The sequence below is a fragment of the Lichenostomus cassidix genome, chromosome 3 (assembly GCF_008360975.1).
Source record: "Lichenostomus cassidix isolate B80296 chromosome 3, HeHo_3.0, whole genome shotgun sequence".
Classification (NCBI taxonomy): Eukaryota; Metazoa; Chordata; class Aves; order Passeriformes; family Meliphagidae; genus Lichenostomus; species Lichenostomus cassidix.
In genome coordinates, this window is record NC_139483.1 from 90978563 (window position 1) to 90992353 (window position 13791).

The following is a 13791-nucleotide window of genomic DNA, read 5'->3' on the forward strand; positions in this document are numbered from 1 at the left end:
TTACACTGGTCACTGAGCTGCTAAAGTTCTGGTAAATCTTTGTCAAGAAATCTAAATAAAAACTAACACATGAATAGAAGATTTTTGTAATAAACATGATTAGAGGCACAAAATGTAATACAGGGGAGAAGGTTGTAATAGGTTGTATATTGTTTACCGTATCCTTTGCCAGCCCTGTTTTGTATTGTTATTATAAACACATTCATACTGGGGAAAAAGGAGAGAATGACAAATAGCAGAGAAAAATGGGAACTGTTTATAAACAGTTTTTATGAGATTATCATACTACTTCATAAAACAGCTAAAGATTGTTTGCTTCCATTGTGTTAGCAGAAGTTCCAGAATTTTAAGATGCTTTTTTCTCATTAAAGACTTCATAGTATTTTTAAGTTTATGTTTATTTTCAAGCTTTTTTTTTTTTTTTAAATAAATTAATGATCAGAAGCCTGAGGTTCAGGGGTATCTTCCTAAATAGAAATAGCAATATTAATTATAAGATGGAGCATTTTCATTTCATAAAAGGAAATGTATTGCCTGAAGTTGCAGATATTTGAATGCCTATGACCTTAACAGTGTGATGACAGTACTTTTTAGAAAGTAATTGAGAAACACGGGCTCCTGTGACATATGGTGCAGTTTAAGTATTTAATTTGCTAAATTTTAGGCAGAGGCTCACATATTCCATTAACAGAATTTAGAGTTGTGTGAACAAATTGAATTGAAATGAAATTATCAAGAACTTGGAGTTTACCCTGATACAAAATGGAGAATTCTGATCACATATAATTTTTGAAGTACAGCAGATACACAATTAATCTCCTTCAGCTTTATGGCAGCATTAATAGCAGACAGATTCTGTCACCATTCCCTAATTGTTTCAATTGCAAAACAATATTACCATTAAGCACGTTGGCTTTGGTAGACAAAGAAGTTTCCTTTGGAGGTTCATGGAGCTTTTCTGGCAGGTTTAGAAAATTGTGTAACTTTACTACATCACATTATAAATTTTATTAGAAGTGTTATGTTTGCTAATAATAGTATAACCTTGCTTTTGCAGTAAAATTATTTTCTTTTGTCACCATGAAGGCTTTGTTACCCAGTTTAAAAATTCCATAGAAAACCTTTTTGTTGGTTTTAAGAAAAAATGAATTTGCTGTCTGATAGAACATTATCAAGTTAGAAATCAGTAAATGATTTTGTCAATGAATTAACAAATAAAATATTTTGTCAAATATTTTTGTCTAGTTTGGGGAAAATGAAACCCTTTTATACTTTACTATATGACTTGCATCAGAGACCCAGTTAACAGAATGAAGCTTTGTACAAATGTGATATTAATAATGTAAATTATCTCACTCATGAGCTAATGAAGCTTTAATGTTGCTAGACAAATGTGCCCTTCCAGAGTCCTTAGAAACTTTCCAGATGTAGCAGTAAATGTGTGACCCTATGATTATTGCACATTGAAACATTTTGCATTTCTGATTGTGCCTAAATGCTTGGAAGGGTAACAGAAAATTAAATGTAATTGATTCAAGTCATAAGGAAAGGGGTAGAAGGATGATTGCTTCCTTGAAGATCTCTGATACTTTGAATATTGATAAAAAATAATTTGGTAATTTATACAACTAATCTCTTTATCCAAAACCTACCTAACTGTATGAAGAATAGCATAACATTGCATTCTTTAAGTCTTTTCAAAATTATCTATGTACATTTGGAGAACATCCTACCTCTTACTAATATAAGTGAGCTAATAATCATTAAGATAAACTAAAACCCCAAAAAGTAACTCTTAATTAGGTACTTTCCGTAGCAATGAGGAACATTTCTTGGTTTATCACTTTGGGGAAAATGCAAAGACTGGAAATAAAAATGAACAACAAACCCAACCCGATTCAAAAAACAACTCATTTGTTTAAACCCTAAAAACCAGACAAGTGAATTATAAGTTCACATCTGAGTTTGACATGAGCAAGAGCCTACTGGGAATAAAGATCATTGTCACAGTAGCAATTGCTGTAAGAGTTATGTTTTGTCTCCAGCAAAGGTTTGCTATCCATTGTTGTCATACTGCTAAGAAAACTGCAGTTGCTGGCTGAGAGCGCTTTATTCCTAATTAGTTTCCCTCACAAACATAACTGTCAAAATAATTGAACTATTGAATTATTGATCTTGAGTCTATTCATTATGAGTACAAATAAAGTCTTTAAACCAGCCTAGCAGTATCTGTCTGTTTTCATCATTCCACTGCAGGAGAAATCAATGTATCATCTCTGAAATTATAGAAGGGCACTGAAAAACTGTCAAGTACTTTAGTGATGTCCTCTCTAACTGTCTATTTTGGTAAATTAAATAGAATCAGTGAGCCTTTCCAGATGCATAAACACAAGAACTCATGTGTTTATGCCGCTAAATTGTTGAAATAGTCTCCAACATGCTTCTTGAATTTGTGAACCAGCATTCTCCCAAATAATTATCAAGCACGGCCAGGAGTTGGTGTGGGCAAGCAACCATTCATAATAGGAAATTTGAATAGTATCTCCTTCTTTGAGAGGTTAAATTATGTATTTAATAATATGGATGTAGGCCATTCCATGCTAGCTGATTTCACTACCAGAAATGGGTGCTAAAACAGCTTAATGTGTTAGTAAACCTGCAAACTCTGTATTCCACTGTGAGTGGCTAGATAGCAGTAAAAGCAATCATCTTGATTTCATCCCGCAGATCCAAATAGAGTAGGTAGCACCATAAATCTAGAGTTTTCTGTGTGAAGAGAAAGGAATGAGATGAAGTGCCTAAGTCAGTTTCCCATCAGTCATTAGCTGTGATACAGAAATGAAAGCTTTCTCACTTCTGACTATGCTTTTGTTTTCAGGGAACCATGAGAGAAGAACTAGAAATAATACTAAATACTTGCTAAAACTGAACTTGCAGTTAGCAATACTGATGTGTCTGTGAAGATGTTTTTACATGACCAGTGCTATTTGGTCTGTAAAATATAATGGCCTGGATGGGAAGCTTGGTCATTCTGCCATCATTGCCTAAAGAAGTATAAGTTTATTAATACTTTGAAGGAATGTCACATATATTTCCCCTTTCTTGAGTGTTTAATATTTTGCAGTTTTCTTTAATTACAAGAAAACTGTTTCTTGTCTCTAGACCTGGTAATGTATCCCATATTGGCAAGAAAGCTAAGGGCATTCACTTTGAAAAAAGTATTGTATTGCACAGGGACTTCTTTTGCTCTCAGAAGTTGAACTAATAAGCCCTATGGGAATAGAGGAGGAAAATCTCAGAACATATGCGTTTCTGAAAGATGAAAATAAGAATACTGAGTTTGCATGCAAATATACTTAGACCGGTACAGATATCTGTGTAATAGCACAAACTTCATTGACAGGAAAATTTATGTGTGCATGGTTTATATGCTACAGCATGTCAGAATCTGATATAACCACAAACTATCTTGAAAAGCACCTGGTGTAAAAAGTGCCAGTTCACGCTCATCTAGGGAAAGAGCAGATTCTTGCTGTTTGATTTAAGAACTAGTAGCAGATGACTGCACACATGGACATCCATTATGAACAGGAGAAATGTGATGTGGTTTAGTGATTGACAGACACATTGACTCTGCTGTTGATTTTAAAGTAATTTTGTCTTGTAAATCAACCCTCATGAGTCTCCTTACTTTGCATTCTTGTCTATATTACCCATTTTTTTGACAAAGTAAACTGAGAAGTCATGCTTATTATAACTAAATTTCAACATAGTGGCTTGATTTAAATCTAGTATTTTTGTACTGCTTTATTTGATAGGACAAAAATGATTATATGTAAGTAAAGTAACAAGCTATGTTAGAATAAAATCTTTGGATAAAAAAATTAAACAGTTGACTATATAAAAAACAACATTTGCCAAGTGGCAGATATCAAATAATAAAATTATTGAGATGAAATAATGAAATATTATTGACGATGTTCCTAGGGTGTCCAACTATTTTTTAACCCGAGGGCAAAAAATTTCTTGGCTCTTCATAATGCAGTCTTGTTTGAAACAGTTTTCTTTTTTGTACCCAGATTTCCCACTAAATATCTTTCTGAAGGTCAATCATATGGTTGATCTGAAGCATATTTCATCCCTTGCGAATTTTATATGATACCACAAAATAAAGCAAGGAAAATGATGCAGGAAACCTTTAATTGTTATCCTCAGTAAGATGTGGATGGATCTGTAGAGATGTAATTTTTTTTATGTATGGTGTTCTTGATCAGTTACAAGTGGGTTGCATTTGTAACAGTTAAAGAAAATAACATAATTTGTCTGTCTGCCAGCTGACTTGCATATTCCTTTTCAGATTCCAGACTGAAGTTAATTATGATACTTTGGAAGTCAGAGATGGGCCAGGAAATTCATCACCATTAATTGGAGAATATCATGGAACACAAGCACCCCAGTTCCTCATCAGTACTGGAAATTATATGTATCTGCTGTTCACTACGGACAACAGTCGTTCCAGTGTTGGTTTCTTAATTCACTATGAGAGTAAGTCTGGTATTTCTTGAATAGATTTTTATTTAATCTTGAAAAAAAATTCAATTAGAAAATAAACAAATGGGAACAAATAAAATTCAGTAGTTATATGTATGTAAGAAGAAATTTTGTTTAAGCTGTACTGACAGTAATTCTGAAACTATTAATTTTGGAAATTTTTTCTTCATGAGTTCTTCTGTGTTATTCGGAATACTTACGGATCTAGTTGTTTAATCAAATGCAAAATAATTTTAGAAATTTTCCCTTGTGGGTAAAGATATATTTTGCTTTTTTGGTTTCTTTGGATTTCCCCTATCTCCTCTCTCACTTTCACTTTCTTTTTCCCTTTCTCTGCTTTTAATACATTTTGCAGGACTGAACAGATTTTGATACCTTATCTATGATGGGTCAAATATAAAAATTAATTAATAATTATATCTCAAAGTGAACTACAGAATCATGATAGTAGCATTTTCTTTTAAATTAAATGCATAAAATTATGTATATTAAATGGTTTGAAGTCACACTGGTTTTTAGGATAGTACCGCCATTCACTCAATTATTGACTAAAGAGAGCTTATGTGTTTACTGTGATTGTGCCAACCAAGTAATATCACTTTTATCAGTTGTTCCTATTTGGAAACTAACCTGATTGCTGTAAATTTGCTGTAATACTGAATCTGGAATGAGTGCCCAAATGTATTTTATAACCAAATCTAAACTTGGAAATTCTGCATAGTTTCTTTTAACTTTGTCTAAGGGATGGTGGTAATGGCTGAACAGATAATAGTGCAATAAACTTCAAGGCCACTACATCATGTAAAGACAAGGAACAGTAGATAGGTTTCTGCATGAGCTACCCACAGATGCTTTTTTTCCCTGTTTTTATTGGATCTAAATGTTGCAGTTATGTTGCATAAGATAGTCCTTACATATTTATAATTTTGTGTTTTATTTTAAGCCCTCTGTCAGGTAGATCTTTTATTCTGTTAGAAAAAAAACCCCAGTAAGTAATAAAGAATCTGCCCTATACATTCTTAAAGAGGAAGGTCTAATTATGGAATAATTTAGAACAGTATTCATATATTCACTTTTTACCTCAGTTGAAAAATTTAATATCTAACACGCATGGCACTAGTAGTTCAGTGCTGTTTCTCTGCGTAGTCTAAAAAAAGTCAAAGTTAGAATTCATAGGTACACTTTAAAGCTTGAACTTGGATTAGATCTTGAGGAAGTAAAGATGACAGAAAGCAAGTAAATTATCTTCATCTTTTACATACAGTTCCCCTGCACAGAATATTAAAAATGTTTATAGTTTTTAAAGTCATAGCAAAGCTAAAAGATTTTGTCACACAGTTTCTTTCAGAGCAGATTGACTCTGTGAATGAAACATTTTTCTCTTACAGTGAAAGTAATATTTTAAAGGGTGGCTGGTATAAATTTTTGCTTAGACACAAGTGAGAAGATCATAGAATCACCGAATCATCAAGGCTGGAAGAGACCTTCCAGATCATCTAGTCCAAGCCGGCAACACCATAATCACCCCCAAACCATATCCACAAGTGCCACTTCCAAATACCTCCTGAACACTTCCAGAGACAGTGACTTCACCTCCTCCCTGAGCAACTTATTCCAAAGCCTAAACACTCTTTCACTCTTTTTTTCTAATATCTAATCTGAACCTTCCCTGGTGTAACTTAAGGCCATATCCTCTTGTCCTTTCAGTTGAGACATGGCAGAAGAGACTGACCCCCACCTCACTACTACCTTCTTTCAGGAGGTTGTAGAGAATAATGACGTCTCCTCTGAGCCTCCTAACAATCCCAGCTCCCTCAGCCTCTCATCACAGGACATATTTTTGAGATCCTTCACCAGCTTCCTTGCCCTTCTCTGGACTCATTCCAGCACCTCAATATCTTTTTTGAAGTGAGTGGCCCAAAACTGAACACAGTATTTAAGATGTGGCCTCACCAGTGCTGAGTACAGAGGCACAATCATTTCCCTAGTCTGCTGGCCACACTACTTGTGTTACAGGTCAGGTTGCCATTGGCCTTCTTGGCCACCTGGGCACACATTGTTTCGTGTTGAGCTAGCGGAGGACCAACATCCCCAGGTCCTTTTCCCATGGGCACCTTTCCCACCACTCTTCCCCCAGCCTGTAGCTGTGCGTGGGGTTGTTGTGACCCAAGTGCAGGACTCAGCACTTGACCTTGTTGACCCTCATACAGTTGGGCTCAGTCCATCAATCCAGAATGTCCAGATCCCTTTTCAGAGCCCTCCTGCCCTCCAGCAGATCAACACTCCCACCCAACTTGCTTGAGGGTGCCCTCTTCTAGTTCACTGATAAAGATACTAAACAGGACTGGCCCCAGTACTGAGCCCTGGGGAACACCACTAGTTACCAGCTGCCAGCTGGATTTAACTTCATTCACCACCACTCTCTGGCTCCAGCCATCCTGTCAGGGTTTCACTCAGCAAAGATTACACTTACCCAAACCACGAGCAGTCAGTTTCTCCAGGAGAATGCTGTGGAAAATAGTTTTGAAGCCAATTCCTGTCCTGGATGTCCAAATGGTAAAAAAAAGTTGTACAGAGAAAGCTTGCTAAACACTTCACACCTATGTCTGTGCATTTGTTCCACAAGGCTTCTTAAGTTAATCACAGCCTCGCTGTTCATATTTTTTACCTCACACTAGATTTCTCACAGAACTGAAATTGTCTCCATTTTACATGGTGTTCAATGTGTTCATGTAACTCAACTGGAATTTGCTGGAGTTGCCCTCTTTCAGGAGCTCCTGAAACATTTCTCTGTCTGACATACATCCATATTTGATCTTTTGCCCTGTATTGATAATTGTGTACATCGAGAGGGAAGGTAGTTGCAACAAGTAGTAACATGGGAGTACTCAGTAAATAAAGTCAGTGTTTTCAAAGAACAAAACCAGGTAGAAAGACCCAATGGAAGCATTGAATAACCTGCCAGGAACACAGGAGATTAAAATTATATTTTGATTGCCTTTGGAGGCTTAATTATAGAAGTTACTAATTTTAAAGATATCACAACAGAACTTCTATTTGTTTCACATTTCTTACATTTGTAAAAGACAAGGTATTCAATTCTAAGTTTTAAGAAAAGTTTCTGAATATTTTCTTTGGAAGTTCAAATGCCTGTCTTATTTGGAACTATGTTAAAAATCTTCCAGTTGTAGTCATACCTTTGATGATAAATTAAATCACTGCACTGTGAAGCAGAAGGATCTTAATCTTGCTTAAAATAAAAGGTTCAATATAAGCTAAAGCAAGTTGAATCTGCGATGGCAGTAATATTCTATTAAGCTAAAATATGCCTGTAATATAGCTTTAATAAATACATAACCCATTAAAGGTGCTGTGAAGGATGTGAAGATAATTTGTTAATTCCCCTCCTTAAATTTCTGTCACTCAGCCTTTTGATGACAGTTCAAACATAGCTAATGCAAGACAGTGTGGATTAACTCTTATGCATCTAAGCAAAAAAATTAATAAAGTGTCTAAAGTATTCTTTAAGTAAAACTATTGATAAAATATTCATTTTTTGTTAAAAATAGTTAATCTATATTCTTTTGGCAAGCATGCTTCATGCCTCACATTTCCCTGATCTCCTAACTTCTCTAATTATGTGTTTTGGGTAGGGTTTGTTTAGTTGCTTGGCTGTTTGTTTGTTTCTTTTTTGTTTGTTTCTTTTTTTGTTTGTATTTGTGGGGTTTTTTTTGGTTCCTCATTCTGGGAAGTACTCAAAGAATGAACATTCCACTGAAAATTATGTCTGAAAATTCAAAACTGTAAGAAAGTTTAAAGAAAAATTCAGAAGGGCGCATACTTTTCCAAGCAAGGATGGAGAAGAAGAAAAAAAAAGTTCAGACCAGAAGTATCAAGGACATTAGTTTTATATTCAGGCTTGAAAGATACTAGTTTCAAGCTAATAAACAAAAATGATAAGAAATTGATGATTTGTATTTGATAAAAACAGATTATGCCAAACCAACTTAATTTCTTTCTTGACAGGTTAACTGCTTTTGTAGGTTTGGGAAAGGAAACGGAAGGAAACAGTTCTGTGCTGGCATTCATAAAGCTTTTAGAAGTCTTTCAGAGAAAATACAGAAATTTAGTGTAGATAAAATTATTACCATATGATAAATGTACTATAAGGCACAGTAACCTTTTCCAGTAGGCACTGGAAAAAGTTGCTCAGAGAGGCTGTGGATTCTCCATCCTTGGATATACTAACAATACATCCAGAAGTGGATCCATCTTTATGCAATCAGCTTTAGGTCACCCTGCTTGAGCAGGGGGGTTGGACTGCATGACTTCCAGATGTTCCTTCCACCCTAAATTGTTATGTGATTTCTGTGATGCTGTGAAAAAATATTTTATTAACAATTTTGATGACAATATAAGAATATAGGAATATAAGAACAGTTACAATATAAGAATATAAGAACAGTTACAATTTCTGAGGATTATTCCAGCCTACAATTATAGCAATCACTATGAATGAGAAGGTTAGAATTTAAAACAAGCTAGATGAACTGAAGAAAGAGTCTAAAACAAAAACAATTAAATTCTATAAAGAAACATGCTAAGCCTAAATGGGGAAGGAGAAGGGACATGAACAAATACAAAATAGGGTACAACAGAAAAAGATCTGGGTTTCACACAGAACTTACATAATCTAGAGAAAAATTTACTAATATTGCAAAAAGTTGAATCTTCTAGACATTGTAGTTAACCTTCAAAAAAACCAAAAGGCAATTTCAGAAAATAATTTTTTTTGTTCAAGGGACTGTTCTATACAGAACTTGTTCAAAAATCATTTCACTTCATTTAATGACCAGGGAGAACATTGTGTTCAGTTTGTGACACAGTTTAAAAAGAGTAGGAGGTTGTTAACATGGAAAATATGACACATAAGGAGTCATTGAAAAGTTTGTACTTGTTTAGAAAAAGTATGATTTGGCAGGCAGGGGGGAAGGCATGATAATGATGTCTTGGTCCTAGTAGCTAAGAACTAAGCTTGTCCTAAAGTTTGGTCTACTGCCTGTGCTCCTTCTCAGTCAACTCTTTACAACTTCTTTACAACCAAATTTATCACTGTTGTGCCAGAATTTCTCCTATCTTTTTTTAGTCAGGACTCTCAGTATTGCCCATTATTTAGTTTACCTTAGATTATCTCCTATTAAGAAAAATAATCAAATCTTCGTGCAAAGAAGCAAAGAAAAAATACTTCTTTTCAGCTATGTTCATTGTTTCCAAAACTTATATACTGAATATTTTCCCCTGGGAATGAAACTCTGTTCCCTAGCTGAGTTTTTTATTTACTTAACACTGCTACTTAAGTCAGGATGTTGGAAGTTGATAAATTTGCTATAGCTTTTGGTATTTTTGCAAAAATGTGAAACAACATATTCAATGTAATTTAGAATTACCATTTCAAAAGGAAACTGATGAGTTTACCTGTTATGTGACTCAAAATGCCAAAGCAGTTGATGTGTTCAGGCAGGGTTGGTAGGCTGCCCCAAGAGGAAGGAATTTTATGAGCACTGCTGTGGACCTCCATCAACACCAGCATATTTCAATATATGAAGTATGATCTGTCTGAAAAAAAACCCAAACAAATGTGTATCAAAGTTAAAATTTCATGCCGATAAAATTATTAAGGGCACATCCAGTACAGAATATTATAGACTTAAATGGGTTCTTTAAGACTATATTAAGCAATTTTATCTAGGCAAAGGGAATCTAACACAGTACATTTGCATTAAGAGTATGCAGTCAAGTCTAGAAGAAACTTATTAGTCTAGAATTTAAGTGTGTCAGGGTTACCTCATGAAAACTAGATCATAAGCTTTCAAATCTGAATTCTAAGTGAGATATAAGAAGAGCTGGAGGGTACAGGGAATATTTCTCTGAAAGCTAGAGTCATTATTTATGATATTTTTATTTGTAGTCCTGCTTCCAACTCTCATATCTATAGTTCTAAGTCCTTCACTTTATACCCTGATAAATCAAATTTTCCCTTAGTTTTGGATTCCTTGTACTTTGTTCCTAAGTCTATATGGTAGTCCTGGATAAACTGAGCAGGGTAGAAGCAATAAACTGAGAGTACAGCTTCCACAGGAACAGAGATGCACAGGGAGTTGAGAGGACCAGCAGCTTCAGGATGTGTTTAGAGGGCTAAGAAACCATGAAATGCCCAAAGAAAGGGGTAGTGGTATATTAATTTTGGCTAGATCCCAGGTGCCCAAATCTTCAGAACACGTTCCCCCTTTCTTCTCCGCTCCATTCTTCTCTGGCTCAACTTCACTTTCAATTTTATCTACCTCCTACTTCTGAGAGGTGGAGGGAGACAGGGTGTGAGGGTTGTGGTCAGTTCATTACACATTGTCTTTGCTTCTCCTTCCTTCTTGGTGGAAGGATCCCTCAGACTTTCCCCCTCCTCCAGAACTGGGTTCCTGTGCCAGGAGACAGTCCTCCATGAACATTTCAAATGTGAGTGCTTCCCATGATTTACAGTTCTTAATGAATGGCTCTGGCATGGGTCCTTTCCACAGGATGTAATCCTTCAGGAACAGACTGCTCCAGTGTGTGTCACACACAGGGTTACAAGTCCTGCCAGCCAAGCTGCTCCAGTGTGGGCTGCCCACAGGGTCACAACCTGCTTTGAGCATCCACCTGCTCCACCTGCAAGGGCTGCAGGTGGATATCTGATCCACTGTGGACCTTCATGGGCTGCAGTAGGACAGCTGCGTCGCCATGGTCTTCAGCAGGGGTTGCAGGGGCATCCCTGCTTCCCAGCCTTGAGTACTTCCTCCCTCTTCCTCATTGATCTTGGTGTCTCAGAATTGTTGCTCTCACATATTCTCACTCTTCTCTATGGCTGCTATTGTTCTGCAGCAGATTTTGTGTCCTTCTGAAGCATGTTACCCCAGGGGCTCTAACACCACTTCTGACAGGTTCAGCTTTCACCTGCAGCAGGACCATCCTGCTACCAGACCACATTGGCTCTGTTGGATGTGGGGGAAGTTTATGACAGCTTCTCACAGAAGCCACTCCCGTAGCCACCTCTGTGTATGCAAGCCTAATACAGGGGGGAGGGGGTGTTTTAGTTTTTGGTTTTGTTTCTCACAATCCTAGTGGGTTTTTTTTTTTGCAGTATTTTTTTTTTTTTCAAATTGAGTCTGTTTTGACTGTGATCGTAATTAATAGGTGGTCTCCTTGTCTTTGTCTTAGCCCTTGAGTTTTTTCTTGTTATTTTCTGTCTTATTCTCTGCCACTGTACTGTTGAAGGGAGGAATGAGAGAACAGCTGAATGGGGGACTGGCAGGCAGCCAAGGTCAACCTGCCACAAATATTAACAGAAAATAAAAGAAATTCCTGTCATCTCAATAGAGAATCTTTATTTGTTTCCCTCATGTGTATACCTTATAGCTCCTCATATTATTAAATTCAACAATCATAATGGATAGTGCTCAGTTAATGAGCCTTTATTTGATAATTTCAGGGTGTTTTTTTCTTTTTCAGTGTATAGCTCCAGGTTTATTTACCAAACACTATTCAATCTCTCCTATAAGACATAATTACCAGAGACTCTTTCTGTCAGATAAGAGTTATAGAATTGTCTAAACTATATTATTTGTCTTCCTTTTTTTATGCATAGGATAGCATCTGTAAGAATTTAGTAGTTTGTGAGTTGCTCAATTTTAGTTTTTCTATACTGCTTTTTTTGTATCAAATAATCATTACTGTGCAGAGGAAAATTGAGTTGTCCTACAATATTAGAAAATTAAAAGATGAAATTAAATAATCAAATATGATTTATATACTAGCAAAATTCGTATTCATACTTTGAACCGTAATAGCTTCCTATAGTTTCAGACATCTGATGCTTTTAGTGTTTCAGTGTTTTTAATTGATTGACACAATATACTTTAAAGCTCCTATCTTTTCCTGCTTCATTTGGACTTCTATTCTATGAAACTTAAAATTGGGAAACTGTTCTGTGAGTTAGTGACCACAGCTAGAAGAAAAGGTTTTATATCCCATATAATTTCTCATGCAATGCTAACTAGTATTTTTGGAGGCTCTTTCTCCTGTCTTCCTCATTTTGTGTTTTGTTTGTTTTTTTCTTTCTGTTTACTATCTGAAAAAAGGGTGAAAAAACCAAATTCAATCTGTGTGTTTCAGGTGTTACTCTGGAATCAGATTCCTGCCTTGACCCAGGAATTCCTGTGAATGGCCATCGCCATGGTAACAGCTTTAATATCCGCTCCACAGTAACCTTCAGCTGTGATCCAGGATATACACTGAGTGATGAAGAGCCTCTCATATGTGAAAGAAACCATCAGTGGAATCATGCATTACCCAGCTGTGATGGTAAGTGTCAAGCTCTTGAGATGGCAGTTTAAAGTCTACAAAAGTTAATCTATTGTTTTTCAGAACTAATTAAGCTTGTCATTGCTCTACCTCCCTTCAATTGCAGCAAGATCCACACTTTTAAAAATTATCTTACTGTTATTAAAAGCCATGCTTTACATCTCTGTATCAGCTTTCAGTCAAGTATTGAAAAGAAGCAGATGTATATTCACAAATAGAAAAATTCAAATTCTCACAGGGTGTCATTGTTCAACTGTGAATAAAAAGGGTGCCATACAAATAATCTTTTCAAAACAAAGCCAATAAACTTAATTTCTATTTTAAACTTTAAATAATCCAATAAACCTAATTTATATTTAAAACTTTAAATACTGCTTACCAAAATAATTGCTCAAAATTTAGGATACCTAATACTAGAACAGGTAGATCATGATCAGCCTATGTAATTAATTTTCTTAACATATTCTGCTTTAAAACTTTGGTTAGTTTATTAATTGTTTTGGTGGATATGGAGTATGAAACTGTCCAGAGCTTCCATGAAATATTTTTTAAAATGCTGAATTACTGTCATGGTTTAACCCCAGTCAGCAACCAAGCCCCACACAGCTGTTTGCTCAGTCCCACCAGCAGGATCAGGAAGAGAATCAGAAGGGTAAAAGTGAGAAAACTCCTGGGTGGAGATGAAGACAGTTTAATAGGAAAAGCAAAAGCTGTGCACACAAGCAAAGTAAGCCAAGGAATTTATTCACTGCTTCCCAAAGGCAGGCAGGTGTTCAGCCATCTCCAGGAGAAGCAGGACCCTATCACACGTAATGGTCACTTAGGAAGACAAATGCCATGTCTCTG

General features: G+C 35.8%; 1 protein-coding gene across 1 annotated transcript in view; it reads left to right on the forward strand.

The window, feature by feature from the left end:
* The window catches only part of CSMD1 (CUB and Sushi multiple domains 1), a 1097029-nt gene that overhangs the window by 839747 nt on the left and 243491 nt on the right, over positions 1 to 13791 (forward strand). The window contains exons 17-18 of the mRNA XM_085056685.1: positions 4358 to 4545; positions 12757 to 12945. Coding sequence (XP_084912811.1) covers positions 4358 to 4545; positions 12757 to 12945 — 377 coding nt within the window. The remainder of the gene's footprint in view (positions 1 to 4357; positions 4546 to 12756; positions 12946 to 13791) is intronic.